This window comes from Malus sylvestris, chromosome 5, assembly GCF_916048215.2.
Source record: "Malus sylvestris chromosome 5, drMalSylv7.2, whole genome shotgun sequence".
Lineage (NCBI taxonomy): Eukaryota > Viridiplantae > Streptophyta > Magnoliopsida > Rosales > Rosaceae > Malus > Malus sylvestris.
The window spans coordinates 31,714,214-31,739,983 of NC_062264.1; the positions used below are offsets into that span (position 1 = coordinate 31,714,214).

The 25,770-nt window shown below is 36.8% G+C and overlaps 4 protein-coding genes and 1 pseudogene across 7 annotated transcripts; 4 read left to right on the plus strand and 1 right to left on the minus strand.

The window, feature by feature from the left end:
- The first annotated feature begins 1,394 nt into the window (after positions 1 to 1,394).
- Positions 1,395 to 4,245, plus strand: LOC126624643 (polygalacturonase-like). The gene is made up of 8 exons (XM_050293724.1): positions 1,395 to 2,032; positions 2,324 to 2,452; positions 2,568 to 2,729; positions 2,814 to 2,840; positions 2,935 to 3,142; positions 3,286 to 3,367; positions 3,548 to 3,776; positions 3,875 to 4,245. The coding sequence occupies exons 1-8, from the start codon at positions 1,688 to 1,690 to the stop codon at positions 4,073 to 4,075; spliced, it is 1,383 nt and encodes a 460-aa protein (XP_050149681.1). The 5' UTR covers positions 1,395 to 1,687; the 3' UTR covers positions 4,076 to 4,245.
- LOC126624642 (protein NPGR2-like) lies at positions 4,092 to 8,947 on the minus strand (annotated as a pseudogene).
- Positions 8,948 to 11,797: 2,850 nt separating this feature from the next.
- LOC126624665 (uncharacterized) lies at positions 11,798 to 12,912 on the plus strand. Its single transcript, XM_050293749.1, has one exon. It carries the CDS (start codon positions 12,190 to 12,192, stop codon positions 12,661 to 12,663), a length of 474 nt encoding a protein of 157 aa, XP_050149706.1. The 5' UTR covers positions 11,798 to 12,189; the 3' UTR covers positions 12,664 to 12,912.
- A 5,250-nt stretch (positions 12,913 to 18,162) lies between these two features.
- Positions 18,163 to 19,977, plus strand: LOC126622057 (thioredoxin-like fold domain-containing protein MRL7, chloroplastic). 4 transcript variants are annotated; one of them, XM_050290710.1, is made up of 4 exons: positions 18,163 to 19,032; positions 19,192 to 19,303; positions 19,399 to 19,516; positions 19,598 to 19,977. In XM_050290710.1, the coding sequence occupies exons 1-3, from the start codon at positions 18,295 to 18,297 to the stop codon at positions 19,500 to 19,502; spliced, it is 954 nt and encodes a 317-aa protein (XP_050146667.1). In that variant the 5' UTR covers positions 18,163 to 18,294; the 3' UTR covers positions 19,503 to 19,516; positions 19,598 to 19,977. The 4 variants fall into 4 exon arrangements, with proteins under 4 accessions (XP_050146667.1, XP_050146668.1, XP_050146666.1 ...); XM_050290711.1 differs by having other exon boundaries at positions 19,399 to 19,512; positions 19,678 to 19,977; XM_050290708.1 differs by having other exon boundaries at positions 18,164 to 19,032; positions 19,399 to 19,512; positions 19,593 to 19,977.
- A 974-nt stretch (positions 19,978 to 20,951) lies between these two features.
- On the plus strand, positions 20,952 to 25,241 carry LOC126622056 (succinate--CoA ligase [ADP-forming] subunit beta, mitochondrial-like). The gene is made up of 12 exons (XM_050290707.1): positions 20,952 to 21,229; positions 21,584 to 21,694; positions 21,861 to 21,972; positions 22,257 to 22,321; positions 22,570 to 22,647; positions 22,783 to 22,857; positions 22,969 to 23,121; positions 23,220 to 23,354; positions 23,923 to 24,087; positions 24,392 to 24,514; positions 24,773 to 24,844; positions 24,940 to 25,241. The coding sequence occupies exons 1-12, from the start codon at positions 21,128 to 21,130 to the stop codon at positions 25,015 to 25,017; spliced, it is 1,269 nt and encodes a 422-aa protein (XP_050146664.1). The 5' UTR covers positions 20,952 to 21,127; the 3' UTR covers positions 25,018 to 25,241.
- The last annotated feature ends 529 nt before the right edge of the window (positions 25,242 to 25,770 follow it).

The window sequence follows — 25,770 nt, forward strand, 5'->3', positions numbered from 1 at the left end:
ATACACTACTACATAAATCGAAACTGTATTTTCTCAAATTAAGAACAATGTTAGATAGTTCAGATTGGCAAGTGATGTGTACATATCATGTCAATTAATGAATTTACCTCATCGTATGTTAGTTATGTGAATCATTTGCTACGTCATATTGTTCACTAATGTAGTATAACAATGTGATTTCCCTAATATTATTCTTTCTCAAAAATCGTGGAGTGTTCAAATGAATACGCAAGGTGCAAGCATATATATATATATATATATATATATATATATATATATATATATATATATATATATATATATATTATACTATGCTATGATCAACACATAAACCATACGATAAATATATATTTTATTAAGTAAAAGTATTTGGACCAATCAGAGCATGTATATCTAAATAGCACCATTCTATATTATTGCAAGGATAAAATAAGTGTGCATATCTCAATCCGAGCATATGCCCCGCACGTTAGAGAGTAAAAGTTGGGAAAATCATGTTCCGGTACATAGGGCATGGTTTTTATTAAGAGATGTGTATTATATTGTACTTGATTCAAAACCACAATCCTAGCTATTTTTACCTCTCCAATATAAAGTTCAAATGTGATCAGTGATTGACTGATACCAATCGAGTATTAATTTACAATACCTTTTATATTGACAATAGATCAACCACTCAAATACCGACAATATATTAGGTGTTCTGGATTATTATATCTGGTACCCAAAAAAATTTCCCAAATACAAAGTTTAAAAGGATTCAATTGAGATTTTGAAGGTGTTTAAAGTTTTATGAGTATTCAGTCTGAATTTTGAACAAGTTTATAGAACTCTATACAAATCCAAGTGCCTTAATCAATTAGAATTTTAAGAGATTTTGAAAAATTCCATAAAAATCTTACTAGTATTCAATGAGGATTTTAAAAAAGTATGAAAGTTCGGGTGTATAATCATGAACTAATTTTAATTTTTTTTAAATAATAATTTTGGTAGATCTTCCAAGAATTTCTTAGTTTATTTTAACCCTTGGCAAATCATGCTTCTATAGAGTCCATTTAAACCCATCGAACCTTCATACATTTAAACTATTTCATGCATTTAAACTAGTCTTTTAAATCCAAAAAGTGGAACCGAATTAATCTATATTTTTCAAATATTAACTAATACATGCAACGACTTTAGGTGGTAACATAAGGGATGCATGGCGCAGAAAGTCATAGACCGGCCAAGAGATCATTTCGTCTGAATCTGTCAATGTCCGAGAACCCATACCTCAAGAGCCCTTCCTTATACAAGACGACACAGTACACAACAACCGCCGCCAATACCCTTCTCTTCCGCTGCCTATAAATACCAACGGAAATCTCATGACATTCTCATCAAATTCAAATCATCATCACTTGGAATACATCAAAATCCATACATTTCTAGCTACAAACCTAATTACGTTTCCAATATCCCATCACATTGCATTCCTCAAAAATATTATCAGCCTTCCGTTGGGATTTATTGTCCTTTGTGACCCTTCTGTTTGTAATCTGTTCGCTTTGAAAGACGATTTATTAGGTGTTTCTAGGCCTTGTGTCATTTTGCAATTTCTTTTGGTAGTCCCGTATCTCACCAAAAAAGTTATTAACAACCTTTTGCGTTATTCTGTCTCTCTTTTACACCAAAAAAGAAAGCATCAATGTCTTTACAAACACATTTGTTATGGTCATTTGTTGTTCTTTTTGTTGTTTCCTTTGGTACAACTTCATGTTATGGTAGTAGTTTCCAGGAGGTCAACTCACTTCATAGTTACGTTGACCATGTTGATAAAGAGTCTGGCTACAATTCTAGGGCTTATCCTTCATACATGGACACCATTGAAGGTTTCAAGTTCATGGAATTGATCAGGCCAAGACCTAAGCTCTTCAGTTCAAGGAAGCTCAACAAAATCACCCGTGGCATAGCGACATCATCAGCTTCGGCCAAAACGATTAGCGTTGACGATTTTGGAGCTAAGGGGAATGGTGCTGATGATGACACACAGGTATATTTATACATAATACATGATGGGCTCATAGGCTTATAATAATATCAGTATATTCATATGGTGATGCTAACTGTAACAACCGTCTGGTCATATTTCTGTTTTGATACAAATTAATAGTTTCGTAGGTATAATTTGGATCTAACCCATTAACGATTTACCGATAAGTAAATGTGATGCAACTAGCAGTACTTAACTGTTTAATTTGGTCGAACTGAAAAAATTAAAGTTTACGTATGGGTTTGTATAATATTGTTTAATTTGATTCATTGTATGCATGTGATGGTTTAGGCATTTTTGAAGGCATGGAAGGTAGCTTGTTCTTCCAGTGGAGCAATAGTTCTTGTGGTGCCACAGAAAAGCTATCTTGTTAGGCCAATTGAATTCTCAGGCCCCTGCAAATCTAGACTTACAATGCAGGTAATTATTAATTCAGATAATTTGTGTTTATTTATATCTGAATGTGAATTTGAACTATAAATTTTGAAGATTATAATAATTAATTAATATTGCTTAAATATTTGTAAAAATTCAGATTTATGGAACCATAGAAGCATCAGAAGACCGATCAATCTACAAAGACCTAGACCATTGGCTCATGTTTGATAACGTTCAAAACTTACTAGTTGTTGGTCCCGGAACCATCAATGGCAATGGAAACATATGGTGGAAAAACTCATGCAAAAGAAAGCCTCAGGTACGTATGTACTAATTAATCAAATTATTAGCTTTAATTAATACTAATCATGTACTAATTACAATCTCCTTCATTGATTTACAGCCCCCTTGCGGTAAACAAGCCCCCACGGTACGTGTATATACGTACTTTTAATCTAAATTTTATGTGAATTTTGATTAATGAAGAGTTTGGAACTAATTAAAGTTGTACATGCAATCTGCAGGCTGTGACCTTCAACAGGTGCAATAACTTGGTGGTGAAGAATCTGAAGATCCAAGACGCTCAACAAATGCATGTTAGATTCCAAAACTGCTTCAATGTTCAAGCTTCCCGTCTCACAGTAACTGCACCTGAGGATAGCCCCAATACCGATGGAATTCATGTTACAAATACCCAGAACATCACTATCTCGAGCTCGGTTGTAGGAACAGGTGTGACATAGCTCGTGATGTTTTCATCATTTTGGTATTTCGCGTTCGAAAAATACATATGATCATCTATACATTAAGATAAAAAAAAATTAATCCATATTATACATAAGTTTAACAACAATTTCTTCATTTGTGTTTTGAAGGTGATGACTGTATTTCTATTGTAAGTGGGTCTCAAAGAGTTCAAGCCAGAGACATAACTTGTGGGCCAGGCCATGGAATCAGGTAATTTACAACCCTAGTCTCAAACTTCTTCAAAAAGTCATTCTGCATTTCTCTCGTCAACATATAATCAATGATTATTTTCGTAGAGAGAAGTGTGAGATGACTTTTTTATAGTGCCAATAACAGCTAACCAGTAAATATTTCAATATATATTAATGGTGGTTTTAATTTTGTGATCAGTATTGGTAGCTTGGGAAAAGACGGCTCAATAGACCATGTTTCAGGAGTATTTGTGAATGGAGCTAAACTTTCAGGAACCGCCAATGGACTCAGGATCAAGACATGGCAGGGAGGCTCAGGCAGTGCAACCAACATTGTTTTCCAGAATGTGCAAATGAATGATGTCACCAACCCCATCATAATCGACCAGAACTACTGTGACCACATAACCAAAGACTGCAAACAACAGGTAATATTAACCAACTAATTAGTTTCTAATCATTCCGTTAATTTATCCGGCGACGAAACCCTAATAACTTTCTTGATCGTTTAACTTTGTTATGGCAGAAATCGGCGGTTCAAGTGAAAAATGTGTTGTACCAAAACATTAGAGGAACAGGTGTTATCGGCGACGCGATAACGTTTAACTGTAGCCAAAGTGTTCCTTGTCAGGGGATTGTGCTGCAAAATATTCAACTGCAGAATGGAAGAGCTGAATGCAACGATGTTCAGCCTGCTTACAAAGGAGTTGTCTCTCCAAGATGTTAAAAACTAGAGCTCATAATTAAGGGCATTGTGAAATAGTTTATGCATTCTTGTACCAAATAGCACATAAATAATTGTTTGTTGGTTGGTTTGTAATTTTATGTTTAATTTGTCATGTACATAAACATATTCATAAAGAAAAAGATACAACCGTGTCTACTTTGTTGGAAGAAGTTCTGCGTTCAAATATTGTGAACAAATGTTGATAAAAATAGAAAACAAAGAAAGTTCGAGTCAACTTGGCCCGACTAGCCTAACCCGAGTAACCTCTCTCCGACGAGAGAGCCTTCCAACCAAGGTTTCTCCACCATAAGGCTCGAATCGTTACTGTATTTTGGCTGTGGCCGGGATTCCTTATATCTCTACTTGTATCCCAGCCGTATGACAGCCTGAGAATGGTTAACTCAACCTTGTCTGAAATCGGATTTTCATTTTCATTGTCTAAGAGGGCGTGTGTGGATGGGAAAGAAGTTCGAAGTTGACAGAAATGAAAGGTTTGCACAAATGTACGTGTGGCTATCTGAAGGGTTCAACAGGAGCAGACTCTTCGAGAGAGAGTGCAGCCTTGAAACATTCAGCAGCCTCTAATGAAGAAGATGGCTTACCCTGAGATTTGTACAGTATACCAAGGTTATACCATGCAGAATGGTTCGATCTATCAAGGTTTAGTGCATTCAACAGAAGGCTTCGGATAACTGTGTGAGAGTGGTGTGAGCTGCCGCCAAGATGTCTGAGGACAACAGCCGTAGAGATCAAGCTCGGTACATGGGAGGGGTCAATATCCAGAGCTTCTGAATATGCTCTTAGAGATTCTTTATAGAGGCCCTTCCTTTCATAAAGTAAACCTGCAAAATGCACGAAGTTCCACATGATTAGAGCAGCAGAAGTTTCCGCAAACAAAAATATACATAAATCCATATGTTTCTTTCACAATTGTTAATGCTTTAAAACCACGATAACAAATTAATTAGTGAGCGATCTAATCCTTCCTAGACAAGGAAAATAGAACACTTTATCAAGATATTGATTACAAAAAGAAAAAAAAAAAGAACACAAACACGGTGATTGTCTGATTATACCTGTGGCATGGCATCTGTCAGCAGAGTAAGCACTTCTGGATTTAGATTTGGCCAGACAAGCCTCAGCATCACGCCATTGTGAAAGATTTATATAGAAATATGCCAGGTCATTCCATATTTCCAAGTTCAACCTTCCAGATAAATCTCTGGTACTCTGTCATTAACAAAACAAACACGATTAATTGCAGTCGAACAATATTATCTGTAAAATCATATCAACGAGAGATGTCTAAGCTAACAAAAACTGTGTTTAGAAAACAATGCACAATTATCCCAACGTTAATGTCAGTGTATCAAAAGAAGATAATTTCGTGACCAAACACTCACATCCTAATCTGAGGACATGATTTATACGCCTACTTCTCCTATTCCTTTCAATGAAAAGCTTCATAAAAATTTGTATGAATATGATATTTCAACTTAGCTGTTATTCCCTTTCGTTCTCTCATCACATCAAGGTTCCAGCATGCTAACTGGTTGTAAAACCAAACACTCACATCCTAATCTGAGGACATGATTTATACGCCTACTTCTATTCCTTTCAATGAAAAGCTTCATAAAAATTTGTATGAATATGATATTTCAACTTAGCTGTTATTCCCTTTCGTTCTCTCATCACATCAAGGTTCCAGCATGCTAACTGGTTGTAAAACCCTTATTACTATCATTTGGTCAGAGACTCAGAGGTTCACGAGTAGCGATGATCATTCCAAAGAATAATTTCAGTATCCAAGGTATATGAAAAAAAATATCTACTCCCTAAACCGTTGTACAGATAAAAAAAAAAGGAACCCTGTCTTTCAAATAGTTTGATTCAAATAAATGTGAAAATTAATCAAATGATGTCCCTTTGGAAGCTTCTTCCCGTAACCAAAGCTTTTATTCTCAACTTGAACAAAAGCAAGAATGTGAGTATAGGTTGCAATGGCATTTTTAAACTGACCCTGGGCAATTTGAAGTTTGGCTTTGGTTCTCAGTAGTTCTCCTTGTTCCCATTTCCCTGTCTGATCCAAAGCAGCCTCTATGATCGTTTCAGCATCCACAAACCGTTTCTGAGCTGACAGTATTCTGGTCAATAATAACCAACCTCTAACATTACAACCACCTTCCAGCTTTAGCATTTTCTTTGCACAATCAAGTGCAGCATCCAACTCTCTCTGCTCAGCATATTCTAGGCTGAGATGGTAAAGAAAAACAGGGTCACTCATTGTTGTCATTCTCCCAGAAGTTTCCAAGGCCTGACGTGCCTCATCCTGTCTTGTCACTCTCTCACAATCAGCAATCGCTGATTTAGAATGCACAGAAAGTGATATGCCCAACAAACAAGTGGTGGTACTTTTCAAATGATCACATTTACCATCCAAACTTTCAAGGGCTCTGCAGGCAAATCCTACCCCTTCTTCTGCATGACGGGGACTGGGATTTTCCCCACATATCTTCGATGCCAATAACAAAGCTGGAAAACACATTGGATCCTCGCTCTTAATCAACAGTTTCCTCAGTAAATCTAAAGCAACTGAATCCTCACCTGCTCCATAGTAGCAGAGAGCTAGCTTGTAAAACCTTTATTTCCGATCCATAAACCCAGGTAGCAGTTCTTCAACTTGATTAGCTAAAGCCATGGTATCCCCTGCTACAGACAGAGCAAACGAAAGATGATCTAAGATTGATGGATCCCATTGAATTTTTTGAAGAGAAACTTTTCTAAGTAGTATCATTAGCAGAAGAATAGCTTCTTCTATACTGTTTCTGGGTATGAATGAACTGTCCATTTGGAAGCGTAGCTTTGGGGCGCTTGCTTCACACCCACTATACAGAAGCAAAACAGCAAAGTCCTTCTGAATCTTTGCAGTAGTTTCAACCTCAAGGTTCCGGTTATGGAGTAAAGCTCGTCGGTAAGACAAGATAGCTTCATGGAGACAATCAGACAATTTCCACAATTCTGGGAGCAACTCAACATTCTTGCTTATAATCTCCTGCAATTTACAGTCAGCGCCAAAGTTTTGAGGCAAGCCATCTGGAAATGAAGATTCAACAATGTCCTGAACAACTTTGCAAGACTGAGCAGCTTCTGCAAGAATGATTAAAAATATACATAAGCCATGCAGTGATGGCCTGATTTCAAGCAAAGTACACATATTCCTTTGTTCATTTTACCCATCCTAGAATCCTAGGTAAAACACTCAAGACAATGGTGAAGCATAACAGAACATTATTTTAAACTGAATTGGTTTGACGGTGACAACATTACAAAATGTCACAAAAACATATTTATATTCTGCAAACAAGAATGAAAATGTGTAAATGCGCTTATTACCTTTAAACCTCCCAATAGCCTCCAATGATTTTGCCTTCAGAAATATCGCTTCAAGAAGTAAAGTAACAGCATTCATAGACAACGGCGGAGTAGAAAAACTTTGAGAGCGCCTTTTACGACGCTCACCTCCTCTGGCAAGGGTGATTTTTATCTTCGGAGTCAATGCACCAATATCTATTGCTTCAAATACATGTAAAGCAGCTTCTATGTTTCCTTTCTGATATTCGTATCTTCCTAATAGCGCTCTTGCTTCCTGAAAATTCAAAATTTATACCTTAAATTAAACAAACAACTTCCAAGGTCACCGTTAAAAAGATTACATAGCTACAGATAGTCAGGTTCTAGAAAACAAACCTCATAGTTCAAACAGCCACTCTCACGCAGAGATGATTCAGCTTCTTCTATATTGCCAGCTTTCAGTTTCTTTGTAGCCTCCCCAGCTCGCGACGAAGATTCACTTGATTTATGATCCTTGGTTGCAATGGATTCATTTTCTGGAGGAACCATTTCATCTGCCGTTCTTAATTGCTCTCCTGAACGGAAACACTTCAGTACCTTTCTAAATTTCGAAGAAGGTTTACCCCTCCTCCCTGTTTCACTACTCCCCCTCTTCATAATGCTTCACTATGCTCCAAAATCTTAAACCACCAAAACCACCACCAACAATAACTCAGGAACTTTTATACGTAAAATCGAAATACAACGGTTAACTTGTAACTATTAGACCATGATCAAATTAAGATAAATAATCAATCACGCAATCAAACACTAAACCTCGAACTTTTGCACATAATTACGATAATCACAACTAACTAATCCTGCATATAACCACATTTCCAACACTGGAAAAATAACATACTTACTAATCAAAATTAACATACAGAAAATTCAAGAGCAATGATAAACACTTAAATTTAGAAAAATTCAATACCAAGACCCTAACTTTATCAATCACCATATGACAACACCAATAAAAACAAAACCCCATTAATCCCACTTCAGAAACTCCAACAGCATCATCCAATTCCCGCCCCCCACCCAACAAAACCCCTCAATTGGCACCATCCAGGACCAAAAGTCGAAACTTCACCATAAATTTCCAACACCACAGCCAAAACGACAATCCCAAACCCAAGAAATTGATAAAAACGACCTTTAATTGTACAAAACCCCGATAAAAAAAGCAATCAATCACCAATCACCTTTCGTTTTTGCAAAGCAGAAAAGCAGAGGAGGCCAATGCATTACTCCCACTACAGTTTGATTCCAATTCCCTTTCTACCCTTCTGATTGCTTGCTTCGGAGTGTGATTTGGGGAAGACAAGGGCATTGAAATTTTTTGAATTGGAAGCGTGCGGTTGAAGATTTTGCCGAGGGTTAAGAAATTGAGGGATTTAGAATTAAAGAAATAAAAGAAAGTTGGGGGTTTTTGGAAGTTGTATGCATATGGGACGGAACGGGACGGTAAGGAACCGAGAGGAGAGGGAGTAAAAATGTTCTCGGATGGAAACAGGAGTAAGAAGAAGACGGAGATGTTATAACTTTGTGTTCTACTGACGTGGAACGAGTCGTTTCAAGGAGGTGAGACGGAATGAAAATTCACCCAAAATTCGTCATGTGAAACAACGCGTTCCACCCATTTTAAACTCACCAAACGTAGGATGGAATGTTTCGTTCCATTCTATTCCATCTCATCCCACGTACCAAATGATACCAAAGACCCGCCGGTGTAGAATCTATTTACTTTTTACCACGGCGGCTGAGGCTCATTGTTCGCCACGTGGAAAAACGGTGGCGTTTTATGACGCGTCGTTGGCGTTAAACGGGATTAACAACACCATTCCAAAGCCGGCTGTTATTTCTCATTCTTAACATTCTTTCCCGCTAATTTTCTTACGTATCTTCTAGATTACGTTGATGAAGGTTAGACACATTGTCCTAACTCAAATTATCAAACGTATATACTATTTAAACACACAAAATTAATTTTAGGTTGAATGTCGTATTTTAATATCGTTTTATAGTAGACAGTCAATGTGTTGAGTTGACAATCTATGTACTTTTACAAAACTCAATATATGTATTCAACATGTTATGTTTAAACAATTTGATACGTGAGGAAGTATATTGAAAGTAAGAATCTCATCAATAGGTAAACAATATATTTAACTATGGTCAGATTCGCTAATGTATGCAACATATACTCGTTGCACCAGGGCCGGCCCTAAGTATTGAGGGGCCCTATGCAAAATTTAGATGGATGCCCTTCATTTTTTTTATAATTATTTTTTTCAATTTTTTCATCTATAGAACTAAACTATTACTAGTTACTACAACAAAAATAAGTTGTTTGATCGGCTATGTATTTTTCCTTACCTTCAAAGGTCCTGAGTTCGATACATGTTGGATGCGTTTTTGTTATCTTCTTTTTAAGTTTACAAATTTGCAAAAACTTATAATAGCAAAACAATATCATAGGGATTCGAACACAGCACAAGGTATATAAGGAAAAAGAGCTAAACCGCTAGCACTAGAACCACATATATAATTGTTTTTTGCATCTAATCTATTTTATATGCATCTGTATACATGTAATGAAAATTTGGGAGCCCTTCTGAATCGGGGCCCTGTGCGGTGGCACCTGTTGCACACCTTCAGGGTCGACTCTGCGTTACACATAAGTAGTAATTAATTAGCACAAATTTGAATTTCAATACCGAATTTCTTTTTGTCGTCTTGCATGCATCTGTTTATTATTATTTTTTTTTTAAATAACTATTATTTTATTAAGGAAAAGGGGATGACTCAAAATTATTACAATAATTTAAAGAATGAGGAGTTTCGAATATGAGACGCATAGATATAAACCCAACATCCTATCCACTAGGATATTGGACCACATGCTTATATTTTTTTTTGTACAACAACCCACACCCAAGACTTTGTTACAACTTACAAGTTTCAAAGGGCAAGAGGGAATTCGAACTCTGATCTTGAGTATAGAGGAAAATATTACCTGCCATTAGAGCTAAACACTTCGGTCTTGCATGCCTCTGTTTGTCATTTGATTCACTTTTGATTTATTCATCCTTGTGATTACAAACAAGAAGAGTAGGGCAACGAATTTTAAAGAAAAAAAAGTGCGAAAATCAATCCTTTTATTTTCAACACTATAGTATATTAACATCCTAACTACGATGCAATACTACTTTGTCATCCTTCCAAGCACTATAAAGTTAAGACTATAGTTTTTTTTCTCTCTTCATTTCAAACCAAACTTAATTCGCTCATTCGCTACTTATAAAATAAATTTGTATAGAATATTGAAAAGAGGTTATAAATTTGAATCTCTCAACTTTGTTTATTTCAAATCGAGAAATTAAAATAAAAATCTACTTACGATTCTAATTAAGTATATATGTTCCTCATATCAAAACAAAGTTATTTCTCTTTTGAGAGTAACCTAATCCATTAGTTATTTCGTTAGCATGTTATATTTTTATTAATTTCAATTCATTTATGTTAATATATCTCAAGTTCCATATCCTATTTGGAATATTACTTTTATGTGACAACTAATCATATTCCAAATTGGACTACCCCTTTCACAAAGTATAAACTTTCAAGAGTGCATTGCACTTAGAAAAAGTCGTAACAAAGTTCATGTTTTTGCCTACAACAACCCTACACCTAAGATTTTGTTACAAGTGAGATCAAACGGCGAGAGGAGATTCGAACTCCGATCTTGAGTGTAGCAGTAAATATTTCTAATTATTACAGCTCAATATGCTTTGTAAAAGTCAAATTTAATTGAACTTAACCAAATTATCATAATCTTTTCCTCTTATTCAATTGTAGTATCACGAATCGAAGACAATCGTTTGCCACATCGGATGGTGTGAGTGAAATCATTTTTAGACAATATGAAGCACGTGGCACAAAAACTTACATTAAATTGGGGTTAAACAGGGGAATTGGATTCCATCCGGATCAATTCCTACATCTTAGTCATTCATCGTGTATCGTGTGGTTATAAATAATTCGATTTAAAATTAAACACAAATATTATCTGACGAAAATTGACCGTACAATATAACTATAAACGGCTAAGATGTGAGAATCCGTAAAATTCCCACAAAATGGATATGGAGAGGATCCCTTTCCTTAAACAGAATCTAATCCAAACCTTTTTTGACCTGCCAACTCCTAGCCTCCATAGAAAGCATAGGGGTATTTACGTCATTCTCTACATCAGGGCATTCTCGTAGTTTCTTGTACAATCATGGGCAATCCTTCAACTCCACATCTATAAATATAGAGAACCCAACCCCTTCTCCCATTCCTCAATCATATTTGTTTTCCCCTCTCTCAATTCTTCTCTCTCTCCTCAATCTTTCTCTCTCTAGCTTCTCTCTTCGATACAATCTTTCTCCAGATTCCGGCCACTTTGCCGTACGTCCGGCCACTTTCCCGTACGGCCTCTCCTCTCCCACCCAAATCTTATCTTCTTTTTTTCTTTTAATTTAAATTTTTTGTTTATTTGTTTGGTGGGTCCTGAATTTTTTTAAATTCCCTCTTTTGTCCCAGAGTCAGTTTCCTTTTTGCTGTGAAGTCACCGTTTTACCCCTCAATCGGTGACGTTTTGGTTTTTACTCCCAAAAACTTTTATTTTTAATCGGATTTGTTATCCTTCTTGGGTTGGATTTGTGGTCCATTTTTTTATGAACTGCTGCTGCACACGTGGCATGCACACAGAGAGCGATCATATGAACACCAAAACGATGCGTTTGCCACCTCGTCGGATTTCGACGACCAATGCGTCAAATAATACCAACAGCAACAACAAGCGCAAGGAGAAGGAGGGTGACTTCGACGCGCTCCAGCGGACCAAGACGCTCAAGCTGTCCCCACCACCCCAAGCCAAGCCGTCCGAGCCAGCCCAGCCGCCCGGTCAGCTCCTGGCTGGCTATCTGGCGCACGAGTTCCTCACCAGGGGCACCCTCCTCGGGCAGCCGTGGGACCCGTCCCGAGCCGAGCCGGCTCCTTCGGGAGTCAGCAGCAGCAAGATCGAAGCCGAGCCGAAGTTCGAGAGCTTGGAGAGATACGTGGAAGTCGCTGATTTGCTGAAAACGGAGGGGGCCCACTTGGCTGGCGTTGTGAATCCAACTCAGCTCGCTGGGTTTTTACAGTTGTGAGGCAAAGGAGAGCTTTGTGGGGGACGCGCGGAGTGCAAGGATTAAAAATCCATCTGGCATTTTTGGCTCCAAATATGGAAATTAGGATTTCTGTAGGGGGCAAAATGCAAAAGAAAAAATGTTTAGTAGTTGCAGGGGCTTTTAGGTAGGCATTGCTTTATGAATGTGTGTCTCTCTCTTGTCATCCAAATGTATTATAAAATGTCCTCTTGTCATCCAAATGTATGATAAAATGTCATTTCAATTTAACAGATCGTTTTTTTACCTTCTATACACTTATCAATTTTTAATCGTTGTTATATTGAATGAATTAAATAAAATTAAAAGATAAAAATTAACAAGAAATGTCTGAGATAAAAGAAAGTGTATAAATAATGTTACCCGAAAAACAATTTACACATTCATTATTTATCCCCTTGCACTTCTCCTATTTCTAGCCACACGAAATTGAATGAACCGAGGGTGAATTACGGGACATAAACAAGTAAAGGCGCGGTGTGCATAAAATAAGAGTGTGAGAATTATCTTCCATACGTTATTATCTGAATAATAGACACCTATTTTTGTTACCTATCGATATACTCTCTAGTTTCAAAATAAATGATTTATAATTTTGTTGTGAGTATCAAGATCTCTAACCATGAAGTATTGATGGGTAAGAATTCAGAACACGGTGAGATGCATCAATATTTAATCATAACTTTGAACAAGTGTTCCTCCATCTAACCTCTTTCTTTCCATTTGTTAACAATCTTCTTAGAAAATAATTTGTTGTCTACAGTTCGTTTTAGTTAGATTAATATCACAAATTTGTATGCAAATTACATTTATATCTTATGAAACAAAGTTCCATTTTCAGCCTTGAAAGGCCTACATCGTCACAGTACTTAAGCCTTTGAGGAGAGCTTCTTTTGTCCGGAACCCGGACAAAGCCTTTATTAGATGGGGTGGGACCAAATTTTGGAAATCGACGGACTTGACAAATCAGGGAGGTGGGGGTAGAGAGCGTGTTTTGTGAGTGGTCCGTCGAGGACACGTGGTCCAGCCTCCCTATTCAAAATTTTCTCTCCGCATAGGGGCGGAGCAACCCAAGGATCAAAACAAGGTCCCGGTCAGCTTCTCCTCTTCCAAATTCCTTTAACAAGACTTGGCTGCTGAATTTTCAGAAGCCAATTCCTGCTTACCCCTAATTTCTGGTGGACACGTATTTAAATTTTGATTTTTTAATTAAAACTTGAACACGTGTTCACACGAAATTAGGTATAAGCAAGAGAGGTTAATTCCAATTCCTTACCCTTCTTTCTAGTGTAAAATGCGCCTTTGTTGAGGGAAACGGATCCTCGTCAGATCTTTTTTATGGGAATATCAGGGATCTCGTGATCGTTCATAGTATATCGTACAGTCAGAAATCATTTTAAACTATAAAATTTAAAATTAAATATAAATAGTACCTAACGAAAACTGACCGCACGATGTACGATGAACGGCCACAATCATTGGATCTCTAGGATTCCCAAGAAAAGATCCGGATCATTTTCCCTAGTTTAGAAGTACGTCTATGTGACACCTCAAACACAAGCATCATTTTGCAACATTTATAAATATAGAGTTTACCTTAAACAGTAACAAAAACCAATATTAGAAATCCCACACCTAAAATAACATCTACATCCAAACACTTAAAGTCAGTTGAAGTAAATTAATCGGACGCCATACATTAATCCACCGAACATTAGTTCAACAACAATATTAGCCGTCCAAGTTGCATGTACTTCTATTTATTTTTTTAAATTTGAATTGAATAAATCAAAGAAGAACCAACAAACATAAATAATTAGTGTATGGTTGTGATTGCTACATGCTGTAATTGTTGTGATTATACAATGTACAATATCCAGGCTTCTGTAGTTGTTACATATTTGGCGTTTGTTACCAGGAATCCCATCGCGAGCACCGGCCAGCAAGGCGGTCGGATTCGTCGCCGCCACCTTGTTCCTCATACTTTTGGACGTTGGGAAGGAGAGTGCTTAATGTGGTTGGATAAGGAGAAAAAATTGGTTGTGCCTACATGCCGACTGGTTGATCTTCCTAAAGAAATCCAACGAAATAAACTTGCGCTGGCTTGTTGGTATATCAAGATTTTAACCTCTTTTTGTTTAGTCCAACAAGAAATTTTTTTTATGCTCTTTCCCTAACTGTCTCCTTCTTCGTATGCATAAGCAAACATGAAATATGAACAAAATCTTATCTTTTGTATCAATTGGGGAACATCTTTGCTCCACCAAAAATTGACTTGGAGAAAAGAGAGAAACGTACACTTTCTCATCTTGTCAATTTCTATCTTCCATCACCTTCTCTTTTGAGATTTTTATTGTCTCAAGAATGGAGGCAGATTGTTTGCCCTCCTTTTACCATGTCCTTCTCATCCCCTCCTATTTGTGCGGTCACGGTTAAACCACGTCAACATGTCTTATTAGCTTTATAAAAAAATTAATATAAAATATTGACGTGACTACATAACGTAAGAGGGGATGAGAATGACATGATAATGAGAAGGTAGACAATTTGGCTCCCTCAAGGATTCGCTCACAACCGCCCCATTTCCAATTGAAAAAACATATTCTATGCATTGATTTCCCTTAAAAAGAGGAATACTCCTAACATCTATTTGATTTGGCGCAAATTTTCCAATGCATCCCTCATCAACAAAAGACTGTTTTAGAAAGATAATATTTTTAGCACCACGAAAAGATGTTTTATAATGTGTTTATCGAGAGATTTTTCAATATAACCGGTACACGGGGTAGTACATCATGTGTCATTATAAATGGTAGATATGTGTGCCAAAAAGTTAATAACTTAAAAAATAAAATTTCCTACCACTTCTATTAAAACACGTGGTGTACCACTTGTATTCCCGTCACAAATAAAAATTTCTCGTGTTTAACCCTGAGCTTGCCATGAATTCTAATAGGATTAAGGAAACAAAATATATATATATATATATATATATATATATATATAAATCCTTAAAACCTTAGAAATTTGATAAAACCTAGTAAACGTATAAACGTTGGAAGTTGACTTAAAAAAACCCATAATTTGTTGCGGTGTTTCGAGTTGGTGAGTATAGATATGGTGCTTCTATTGGGTCGGGTGTTCCTCGCATCACCACCTTCTCTTTGTTGTCTGCCTTTGTTGACATTGTTGCTCGTGGATTCCCACGAGCTTCTTTCAATTGGCTGCAGGTTCTTTGTTGTATGTTGCTCTGCTAGGAGTGAAGCTTGGGATTGGATACTGGTATCGATGAGGCAAGGCTTAATTAGGGGCAAGAATTTGTGTGGATTGACATGCACGGCTGCTGTTTTGGTGGTTCCAGCAGTGGTTATGACGGAGGATGCAGCGGAACTGGTTGTTTTCAAATTTCTTTTGTTTTGGTCTCAACTTCTGGTTGGGCCATTGTTGTTTGTTTGTGTTTTTGGTTTTTGGGCCTTTTTGTTGTAAATTTTAGTCCTCTGTATTGTAAAATTTGTTGTTGCTGGTAATGGATGTTACCTTGGATTAAAAAAAAAAAAAGAAGTGATAAGTCATGGGCACAAATCAAATAATAGAGGTCAAATCTGCAATGCTTGACTTTCACTACCAAAATTTACATCTTTCAATCAGATCAATTTACTTCATCATACGGATTCTACTTCAAAATAGCTCTGTTTCCTCTAAAAATCTGGCTCCCACACTTGTTGTAAATTTTTCTTTCACGTCATCATTGAAAGAGAAAAAATTCGCATCACTTGAGAAGTCCTTGAAAAACTTGAAAGTGCACTGTTTGTACTATAGGTGATCAATCCCGACATTACTAAGTTTTTGCTACGTGCTGAGGCAAGTCCACCAAAGCACACCTGTCGAAGGCGTGTCCTCGGAAGCACACATGGCGAAAGAAAAAGGTCTCGGATAAATGATCCTCGTGATGTTAAGGTAATCGGATGATAAACTTCGTGATTAAAAAAACAAGATTTAAATCTTTGTGGTGTAATCTATTAACAAATTTAGTTCAAAAGTGATTTTTTCGTTAAATATCTATTAATGTAAGGGTAAAAATGTACTTTAACGTTTGCATCGTCTTCTTCCTTGTCTCTGCTCTATTAGAGCATCTCCTTGAAAATGTCAAAATATCTACATAAACTATAACAGTAATAAAAGACCATACTAATATTCTCCAATCTAATGTTACTTCCTATATACAGCTGGCATGTATTGGCAGCACAAAGGTTGCTGTCAAATTCTTCAAATATTTTTTTATTAATTTTTTTTATGGGAAACGCTGAAACTGAAGGCAAAAGAAGCAGCCAGAAAGACCGAAGCTTGAATTTTGGAAAACCAGAGAGAGAACAGAGAGAAGAAAAGCAGAAAGCCAAACGCAGAAGCCAGATGTAAGAAAGACTCCTCCTTCTTCAGCTTCTCTCCGCCGTACACCGCACTAGTACTGGCGAGCTCTCGGAGGTTGAATTTGATTGTATCAGTGTCGGGTTCGAATTGGGTGTGAGGGACTTGCGGGCGGGAAGCCTTTCTTGGTGAGGCTGCGTTTGATTTTATCAGCGTCGGGTTCGAATTGGGTGTGAGGGACTTGCGGGAGGGAAGCTTGCAGAGCTTCCATGGCTGAAGGTGTGAAGTGAAGAAATCCGGGGGTTTTGAAAGTTGTTAAAATGGGTAATAAAATAATTGTTTAATAAAATAAAAGAAAAAAAATAGTGTCATAAAATAATATTTAATTTGATATATATAAAATATGTCAAAATGCCATATAAGCTGTCAAATTCAAATTTTATGTTTAAAATTTGGAACTGGATCTCCTTCTGAGCATAAGGTGGGGATCTCCTTAACCGGACTATCTAGATCATTGAAATTTGATCTAACGACTACAAACAGGAGATCTTCTAAAAGTTATAATTATTGTAGCCGTTTGATCGAATTTCAATAGCCCAGATGATTCGGTCAGGAAGATCCCATCCTATGCTCAAGAAGAAGTCCGGTTCCTTAAAATTTGACATCTTATTTGAAGATGTTCTCATACGACAGATAAACCCATCGCGCTCATCAAGGAACCACTGATGGGAGAGCTAGGGATCTCGCGGCCTCCAATGGCTGCACTGTGATCAGAATCCATTTCACCAAACTCACTACTAAAACTTACAAAGCATGCCTCAGTACCTTCCATATCTAATTCAACAAACCTACGGCTATATCCCAAATCCCACAAATTCAAGTAGATCCCACCAATTAAACTCCTAATCTAGCATGAATCAACTTAAAAGATCACAACTTTTTTGAACTTTACCACATTTAGAACACTAAATTCGCTAACAGATTACACCACAAAAGTTTAAATCCAAATTTCTTTAGCATGAAGGTTATTTTCTAATTACTTTACCACCACGAGAACCGTTTATCTGATTAGGCTTGAAAAAATGATATCAAGTAGTTACTAAAAAAACAAGAGCAAGCAATGTTCTTTTGATAACAACCGACAGGAGGCGGGTAATAAAAAGGAGGGAAAAAGGGGAAAAGGAAAAAAGCGATTGCGTTCGGTGAGGCATTTCCACAAACACTTGGGCTGCGGAAACAACCAATAAAATGCTGCGCCATCAAACTTGTCTCCCGCCGATGCTACATATTTCCCCTCTGCACCGCACCCGCACTCTGAACTCTCTTCCTTGCTATGCTACTTCGAGAAAATCCGATTCGGAGCCCGACCTCATAGCTCGCTCCAATCCGAAACCGAAATATCGCAGCCGTAAAGCGGAAACTTCTGAACACGAAGGTGAAGAGCCAGGCGAGACGTTTCCAGCGACGATTCCGAGAAAGCCGCGGCGCGGGCGTAGGAGCGAAGCGGCGGCGGTTGAAGATTACGTGCGGGAGTCACTTGATCGGACGTTTGCGTCTATCAGAGAGCAGAACCCAGAAATTGTTGAGAAGAAAGATGAAGTAATGAAGAGGAAGGTGGACGATGGTGAGGAGGAGGAGGGTTTTGGAAGGGAGAAGAGCATGGTGGTTGAGGAAGAGAGCAAGGATTGGCCGTTGGATGCCGATGTGGGGTGGGGGATTCGGGCTTCGGAGTACTTCGAGAACCACCCAATTCGAAACGTGGTGGGCGACAATGGGGTTGAGATTGACTGGGAAGGCGAGGTTGAAGACAATTGGGTGAAGGAGATCAACTGCTTGGAGTGGGAGAGCTTTGCTTTTCACCCAAGCCCTCTTCTTGTTCTTGTTTTCGAGAGGTACAACAGAGCAAGCGAGAATTGGAAGGCGTTGAAAGAGCTCGAAAAGGCGGTCAAGGTCTACTGGAATGCCAAAGATCGATTGCCTCCTCGGGTATGCGTGTTTTCGACCTCGTTAATTTCCAATTTTGCAATGATTTAATTGATGATCGTTGTTAAATTTACTAACTTTAGCACCAATTTGTGTTCTTGATCGATGAACATTGTTAAATCTAGTAACTTTACCTTCAATTTGTGTTTTTGCATTCGACAGTCGGTTAAGATAGACATCAACATCGAGAGAGATTTGGCTTATGCTCTTAAAGTTAGAGACTGTCCTCAGATTTTGTTTGTACGAGGAAACAGGATCTTGTACAGAGAGAAAGGTTGGAAGTGAACTTGTGTGTTCCGATCAGTTTCTGTCAGTTGTTTGCAAGAATTACCATATTTTCTTGGTGTTAAGTATGTTTTGCTTTTGCAGAGATTCGGACTGCAGAAGAACTGGTTCCGATGATCGCGCATTTTTACTACAATGCAAAGAGGCCCTCCTGGATTGATGCCAATGAGTTATCTTCGCCTTGCTAATGGCATTCTGGTACCTAAAATTTGCACCGATTTAGATTTGTTTTTGTTTCTTTATGCTTGGTTATCGGTCCTAATGAGTTTTGGCCTCAGGCAACGGATTATGTGCTGGTGAGATCGTTGGTTTACTTAGAAGTTTGAAGCGTGGAGCGTGATCGAAAGTAGGTTGCATTTGCAGGTAAAAGTTGTTGATCCCTTGGATATTGGTCTTGAATGAGTGTTAACATCGAGAAGAAGGTAGAGGTTGCTGAAATGGTATGGATTGCCATGGTGTAGCCACCACCATCTTCACCGTCCACAAAGAAGAATTGGAAACTTTACATGCCAAAAATTAGCGAACGAGGAAATTAGATGAGCATAACAAGCTCCTTCAAACCCTATATAGATTCTTAACACTATTATTTGTTAGGAGATTTCCCGATCTTCATTTTTGTTTTCCATTTTATTCATGAATTTGTGTATTTATTTTGCTTTTTCATTTTTATGTCTTTTTTGAAGCTATTATTATTTTAGTGTCCAAGTAAGCAAATAAGTGGAACCCATTGTTGCCACATGGGCATTGAATGAATAAATGACTGGGACTTAAAAATATAATATTTTTAATAAGTTGGGTATTTGTTTGGCATGTTTAAAAATATTGAGACAAATTTGAAATAACACTAAAAGTTAGGGGATTACTAATTTTTTTTGTTTTATAATAAAATAACTATAATGGATAAAACATATAATATATTTTTTTGAACAAAAATATATAATTTAAATTATATATTATAGTATTTTATTAAACATTTTGATTTCTTTTTGGAACAATAAACATTTTGAAATTAAGAGATTGAAAGTATGAAACTTTGAGTTGAGTTAATTTGAAAATAATTTTTTATTATTTGATCATGTTTATTAAAAAATTTCAATATAGATTTGAATTTTTTTCATTCAGTAATGGTTTAAATTGCAAACTGAACCAAACTAAATCACAACACTAGTAATTCAAGTATGTCGATTTTTAACCATTGTGATTTAAAATTTAGGCAAACCGTAATGTGCAACTTGGTGCACGATTTGAATCTAAAATTGAATCAATTGGTCCAGCCTAAAAAAAAAAATTAAGTGATTTGAACTGTAAACGAAATAAGTTGGAGAAAAATACTCATACAATCCATCACTTTTTCAAAACTTGACTACTTTTTAAAATTTTCATAAAAATAATGAAAAAAAAGAAGAAAAAGAAAAAGAATCTTAATGAAACACTTATGTTACTTTTTATTTTAAACGTTAAAGATATTTTTACCTTGAAAAGTCATTTATGGTATAATTCACTTATATTTTTATTTTGTTTTTTTTATTAAAACTAAAGTTTTTAAAAACTTTTCGTTAGCCATTCTAAAAAGAAAACTCAAATCGCAAAATAATAAAGCAACAAAATCATAAAATGAAAATACCTAAAACGGGTCAAAAGCAATTTTGATTTTGTTTTAATTAAAAAAAAAATAGAAGAAGAAAAAGCACTAGGGATCCCTTTCGCGTTCTCAATTCTCAGACGCAATCGCCTCTGCGTCCGGCAATCGCTCTCTCTCTCTCTCTCTCTCTGCAGTTGTTGTTTGGGTTTTAGGGTTTGGGAGCTTGCAACAATGGTGAGAGGATTACTGAAGCAGCTGACCTCCCGCTCTCTCTCCGTCGCCGGAAAATGGCAGCAGCAACAGCTCCGCCGCCTCAACATCCACGAATATCAGGTCTCTATCTGTGTGTATATTTCACTCGCACTTACAGTCACAACCAAACTCTCATATCTATCAGTCTGCGATCTGTTTCTGTTTTAATCCTCCATAAATTCTGGAAATTTGAAAAGGACACTTTTTCGATTTTTTGATAATATTCATTTGTTTCAATAAATATTTTTGTTTAATTTCGATTAGTTCATATAAATTTGCAAAGCTAACAGTACTGATCAGTGAAAAAGTAGAACTTTAAATTGTGTTATATTTTGGATAGTGTATATCAATCAAGTAATTGGGTTGGATTGTATTTGTGTGAGAATGTTGTTTGAAGTTTGATGATGAATGCCTTTCATTTTCGGTTGAGATCAGGGGGCTGAATTGATGAGCAAATACGGGGTCAATGTCCCGAAAGGTGTCGCAGCTGGTTCCGTCGATGAAGTCAAAAAGGCAATTCAGGATGCATTTCCCAAGGAAAGTGAGGTAATCATCGGAGATCATAGTCTTTTCATATTTAGATTTATGAATCCCCAGCTTGCAAATGGTAAACATGTGAAAGTTCGAAATTTGTTTCTCGTTATATCTTACTTTCTACGAAAACTACCATAGTGGCTTAAAAGGAGAGATGCTAACTTCAATTTTGGTGCAGTTGGTGGTTAAAAGCCAAGTCTTGGCTGGTGGAAGAGGCTTGGGAACTTTTAAAAATGGTCTCAAGGGTGGTGTTCACATTGTCCCGACTAACCAAGTTGAAGATATCGCTGGTATTAATAGCCATCATTGCTAAATATGATCGGATTTTCATGGTTTTATCATTAACTATGGACTAAAAATATCTACTTTGGCTTTCGTACAATTTACTAGCATATGTCATTTGCACTCTTGATTGGCCCTTAAGCAATGCATGCATGTTAGTTTACAATCAATCCGTGATGTGTTACTGTACGGTTAGTTTTCTATATGATTCAGGCAGTTGCAGCTTAGTAAATGCGGTTCTGCTTTGTCATCTTGTGATGCTTATTTATCTCCATTTATACTAATCGTGCAGGCAAGATGCTTGGGCAAATTCTTGTTACCAAGCAAACAGGTCCTCAGGGAAAAATTGTCAGCAAGGTTGGCAAAGCAATTTGTTTCAAGTTGTCCGTTCATGTTAGCTTGAAGCAATGCATGCATTATAGTTTCTGAGCTTTCACTTTTATTAAAATTTGGAATCTTTGTGGCCGAGGATTCCAAACTTTCACTTTTACTTTATATGAAATGATGCTTGGTGCTAAGAAGTCCCAAGCCACAAACTTTCTAGAACTAGTAAATCATAACTTCATTTTTACTCAGGCTTTGGTCTCTTTCCTTTGCTTGTACAGGTTTATTTGTGCCAAAAGTTGTCACTTGTCAATGAGATGTACTTTTCTATCATTCTGGATCGCAAATCTGCTGGCCCAGTATATTTTCGAACTCAGTTCTTTGTGTTTGCTGCAAATTTCTGATTATATATTACTCTGTCTTTGGTAACATAAGTTTTCATCAAAGTTGAGCTCTCTAAACTAAAGATGCTTAATTTTTATCCCATTTTCCAGCTTATAATTGCTTGTGCAAAGGGTGGAACCAGCATTGAAGACCTTGCTGAGAAATTCCCCGATCAGATAATTAAGGTAGCCATCCTCATCTTTAGTTTTGATGCTGTAGCACTACTCTTTCCTTTTCTATATAGTTATTTAACTAGTTTCTTGTTTATCTTTATTTTTTGGTTATGTTGTTGATAGGTACCTATCGATGTTTTCACCGGAATTACAGATGAAGATGCTGCAAAGGTTGTTGATGGTTTGGCTCCAAAAGGAGCTGATAGGAATAGTTCAATCGATCAAGTGAAGAAATTATATAAGCTATTCAGTGAGACTGACTGTACACTGCTGGAAGTGAGTATAAACTTATTGGTTCTAGTAACGTTACTATGTAAGCTTCCCAGTTCCAAATTATTCTGTTTCACATTTGTCTGACCTTTGATTTTGGACAGATCAATCCACTTGCAGAAACTGCTGATAACCAACTAGTAGCTGCTGATGCCAAGTTGAACTTTGACGACAATGCTGCTTATCGTCAGAAAGAGATATTTGCTCTTCGCGATCCATCGCAGGAGGATCCCCGAGAGGTGTGTTGTCCTTTTCAGTGGATAGTCATCCTTGTGTTTGACCCCACTTTAAGCTGATTAGTATTATCAGCTTGTGCTCTCCATTTCCACTAATCATCCTATCTTCTTCTGTATAAAATTTTTGTCGGCATAATTCATTTTTGTTCCATATGTATAATGTATATGCAGTATGTCCATTTCAAAATTTAGTGAGGATTTTTGCTGTTGTTAACAAAAAGTCTTGCACACATTTTACTAATTTGAAATGGAATTTACTGTTTCTAATCATGACCTGGGTTGGGTAGGTTCGTACACTCCTCTTAAAACCCGGGTCAGCTTTTAATAGGTATTCCTGATTCCCACCCCCATTAAGTGTTGAGGAAAGTTGGGACTCATTAATAGGGATTATAAAGGTCCCATATTGTCTACTGGATATAGTATATCGTAAATCATAATGAAGCCCACATGCCACAGATGAGCTTGTTTGCTGGAGATGCTTTGTCTAGGATGTTGTAGGTTTTCTGGTACACGTACAACAGTATACCCTCTGTTTAATTATTTTTCTCTGGTCTCTTTTACCTTTTAACAGGTGGCTGCTGCCAAAGCAGATTTGAATTATATTGGCTTAGATGGGGAGATTGGTTGCATGGTGAATGGTGCAGGATTAGCTATGGCTACTATGGATATCATTAAGTTACACGGGGGAACTCCTGCCAATTTTCTAGATGTTGGCGGAAATGCTTCTGAAAACCAGGTGAGGATGTAGTCATAGGATTTGATGAACTGCTTGTTGGACCTTTTGTTTCCCACTGTCGTCATCAAATCTTTTCATTTCTAGTTTCATTTTCTCGTTTTTTATCTGTATCTATTGTGTGTGCCTTTGGATTTGAAATGGTTTACTAGATTGTGAAGTGCCGCGTGCACATCTGAGTGCTAACTCATGTTCGAAATATTATTTTTTATTGTTCATTTTTCTGTTAACTAAAATGGAAATTTCTTAAAGCCCTTACGAAACCCGGATTTCTTTTGTCTCTCTAATTCTAGATTATGCGAAACAGGTTGTTGAGGCGTTTAAGATATTGACTTCTGATGAGAAGGTGAAAGCCATTTTGGTCAATATATTTGGTGGAATAATGAAATGTGATGTGATTGCAAGTGGAATTGTCAATGCTGCTAAACTGGTTAGCAATACTGTTCTGTGTTTTTTTTCCCTTAAATTAATCTTTGTTTCACTAAAGTGAAACATCATTTTGAATTACGCTTAAGAGATTGAATAATTGCGGAGGGAAAATACAATTTGGCACTTCCTTCCCATGAGGGAACGGGTGGAAATTGTTCTAGTTAATTGAGCTCATAAACTCTAAATTTAACAGCTTCGCGTAATTATGTCCTCAATCTAGTTTTTATGCGGCGTTAACATTTGTTCATCCTTGTTCAAGGTTAAACTAGAAGTGCCGGTGATTGTTCGCCTTGAAGGTACCAATGTTGACCAGGGAAAGAGGATTCTCAAGGTACCATTAGAAACTTAATCCTGATGTGTCAGTAAAAACTGTCGGTATTATCCAAGATAAAATGGAAATTTTACTGTCTGTTAATGGCTATTCAGGAAAGTGGAATGGCGCTAATTACAGCAGAAGATCTGGACGATGCCGCTGATAAAGCGGTTAAAGCGCTGAAGAAATAGATCTCTCGATTCTCTTTCTAGTTACATATCGATATGATTCTTACTTCTGCGGTGGCACTGATGTGCTCTGTTTAGTTCTCTTGTTTATGAAAGTTGAAACTGCATAAAACACCATCTGCACAATTTGATGAGAAAATTGAAATTGCTTGAAGGTAAGTTTTGAGGCTCTTATCTGTTGTCAACAAGGAAATTTCAATAATCCAGCTTTCTACAAGTTTATTCAAGTTCGTTCTTTTTCTGGTTAATGTTATCTGAGCTTGAATGCTGCATTTCCGTGGTTTAGATTAATTTAAAGTAGAATATTATCGTTTTCAAAATAAAACTCCATGGATCATTATCAGATCTCTTTCAACACTAACAATATGTTTGGATGAAGAAATTTAAGATTACTAAGGAATTTTAAAATGACGGAAATTGAAATGAAGGGGTTTTATTTTCTAGAATTTGTGAATTTTGTTGTTTGGTTAACTTAAAAGAAAATGGAATTGAAAACGGAATTTGTTAATTTTAAACTCCATATCATAGAAATTGGGAAATGACACCTATTTACATGGAATTTAAACTTGGAAATTGGAGGCCCCAAACCAAGTTTTTTTTTCCACGAGGAAATTCTAAATTTCTATGTTATTAATCCAAACAAGAGAATTGATGCATGTCAATTTATAAATTATGACTATCCAAATTCCAAGTTTATTTCCCTCATTCAAACATAGTATAATTATTTTAACAAAACACTTTAATTGCTACCTTTTT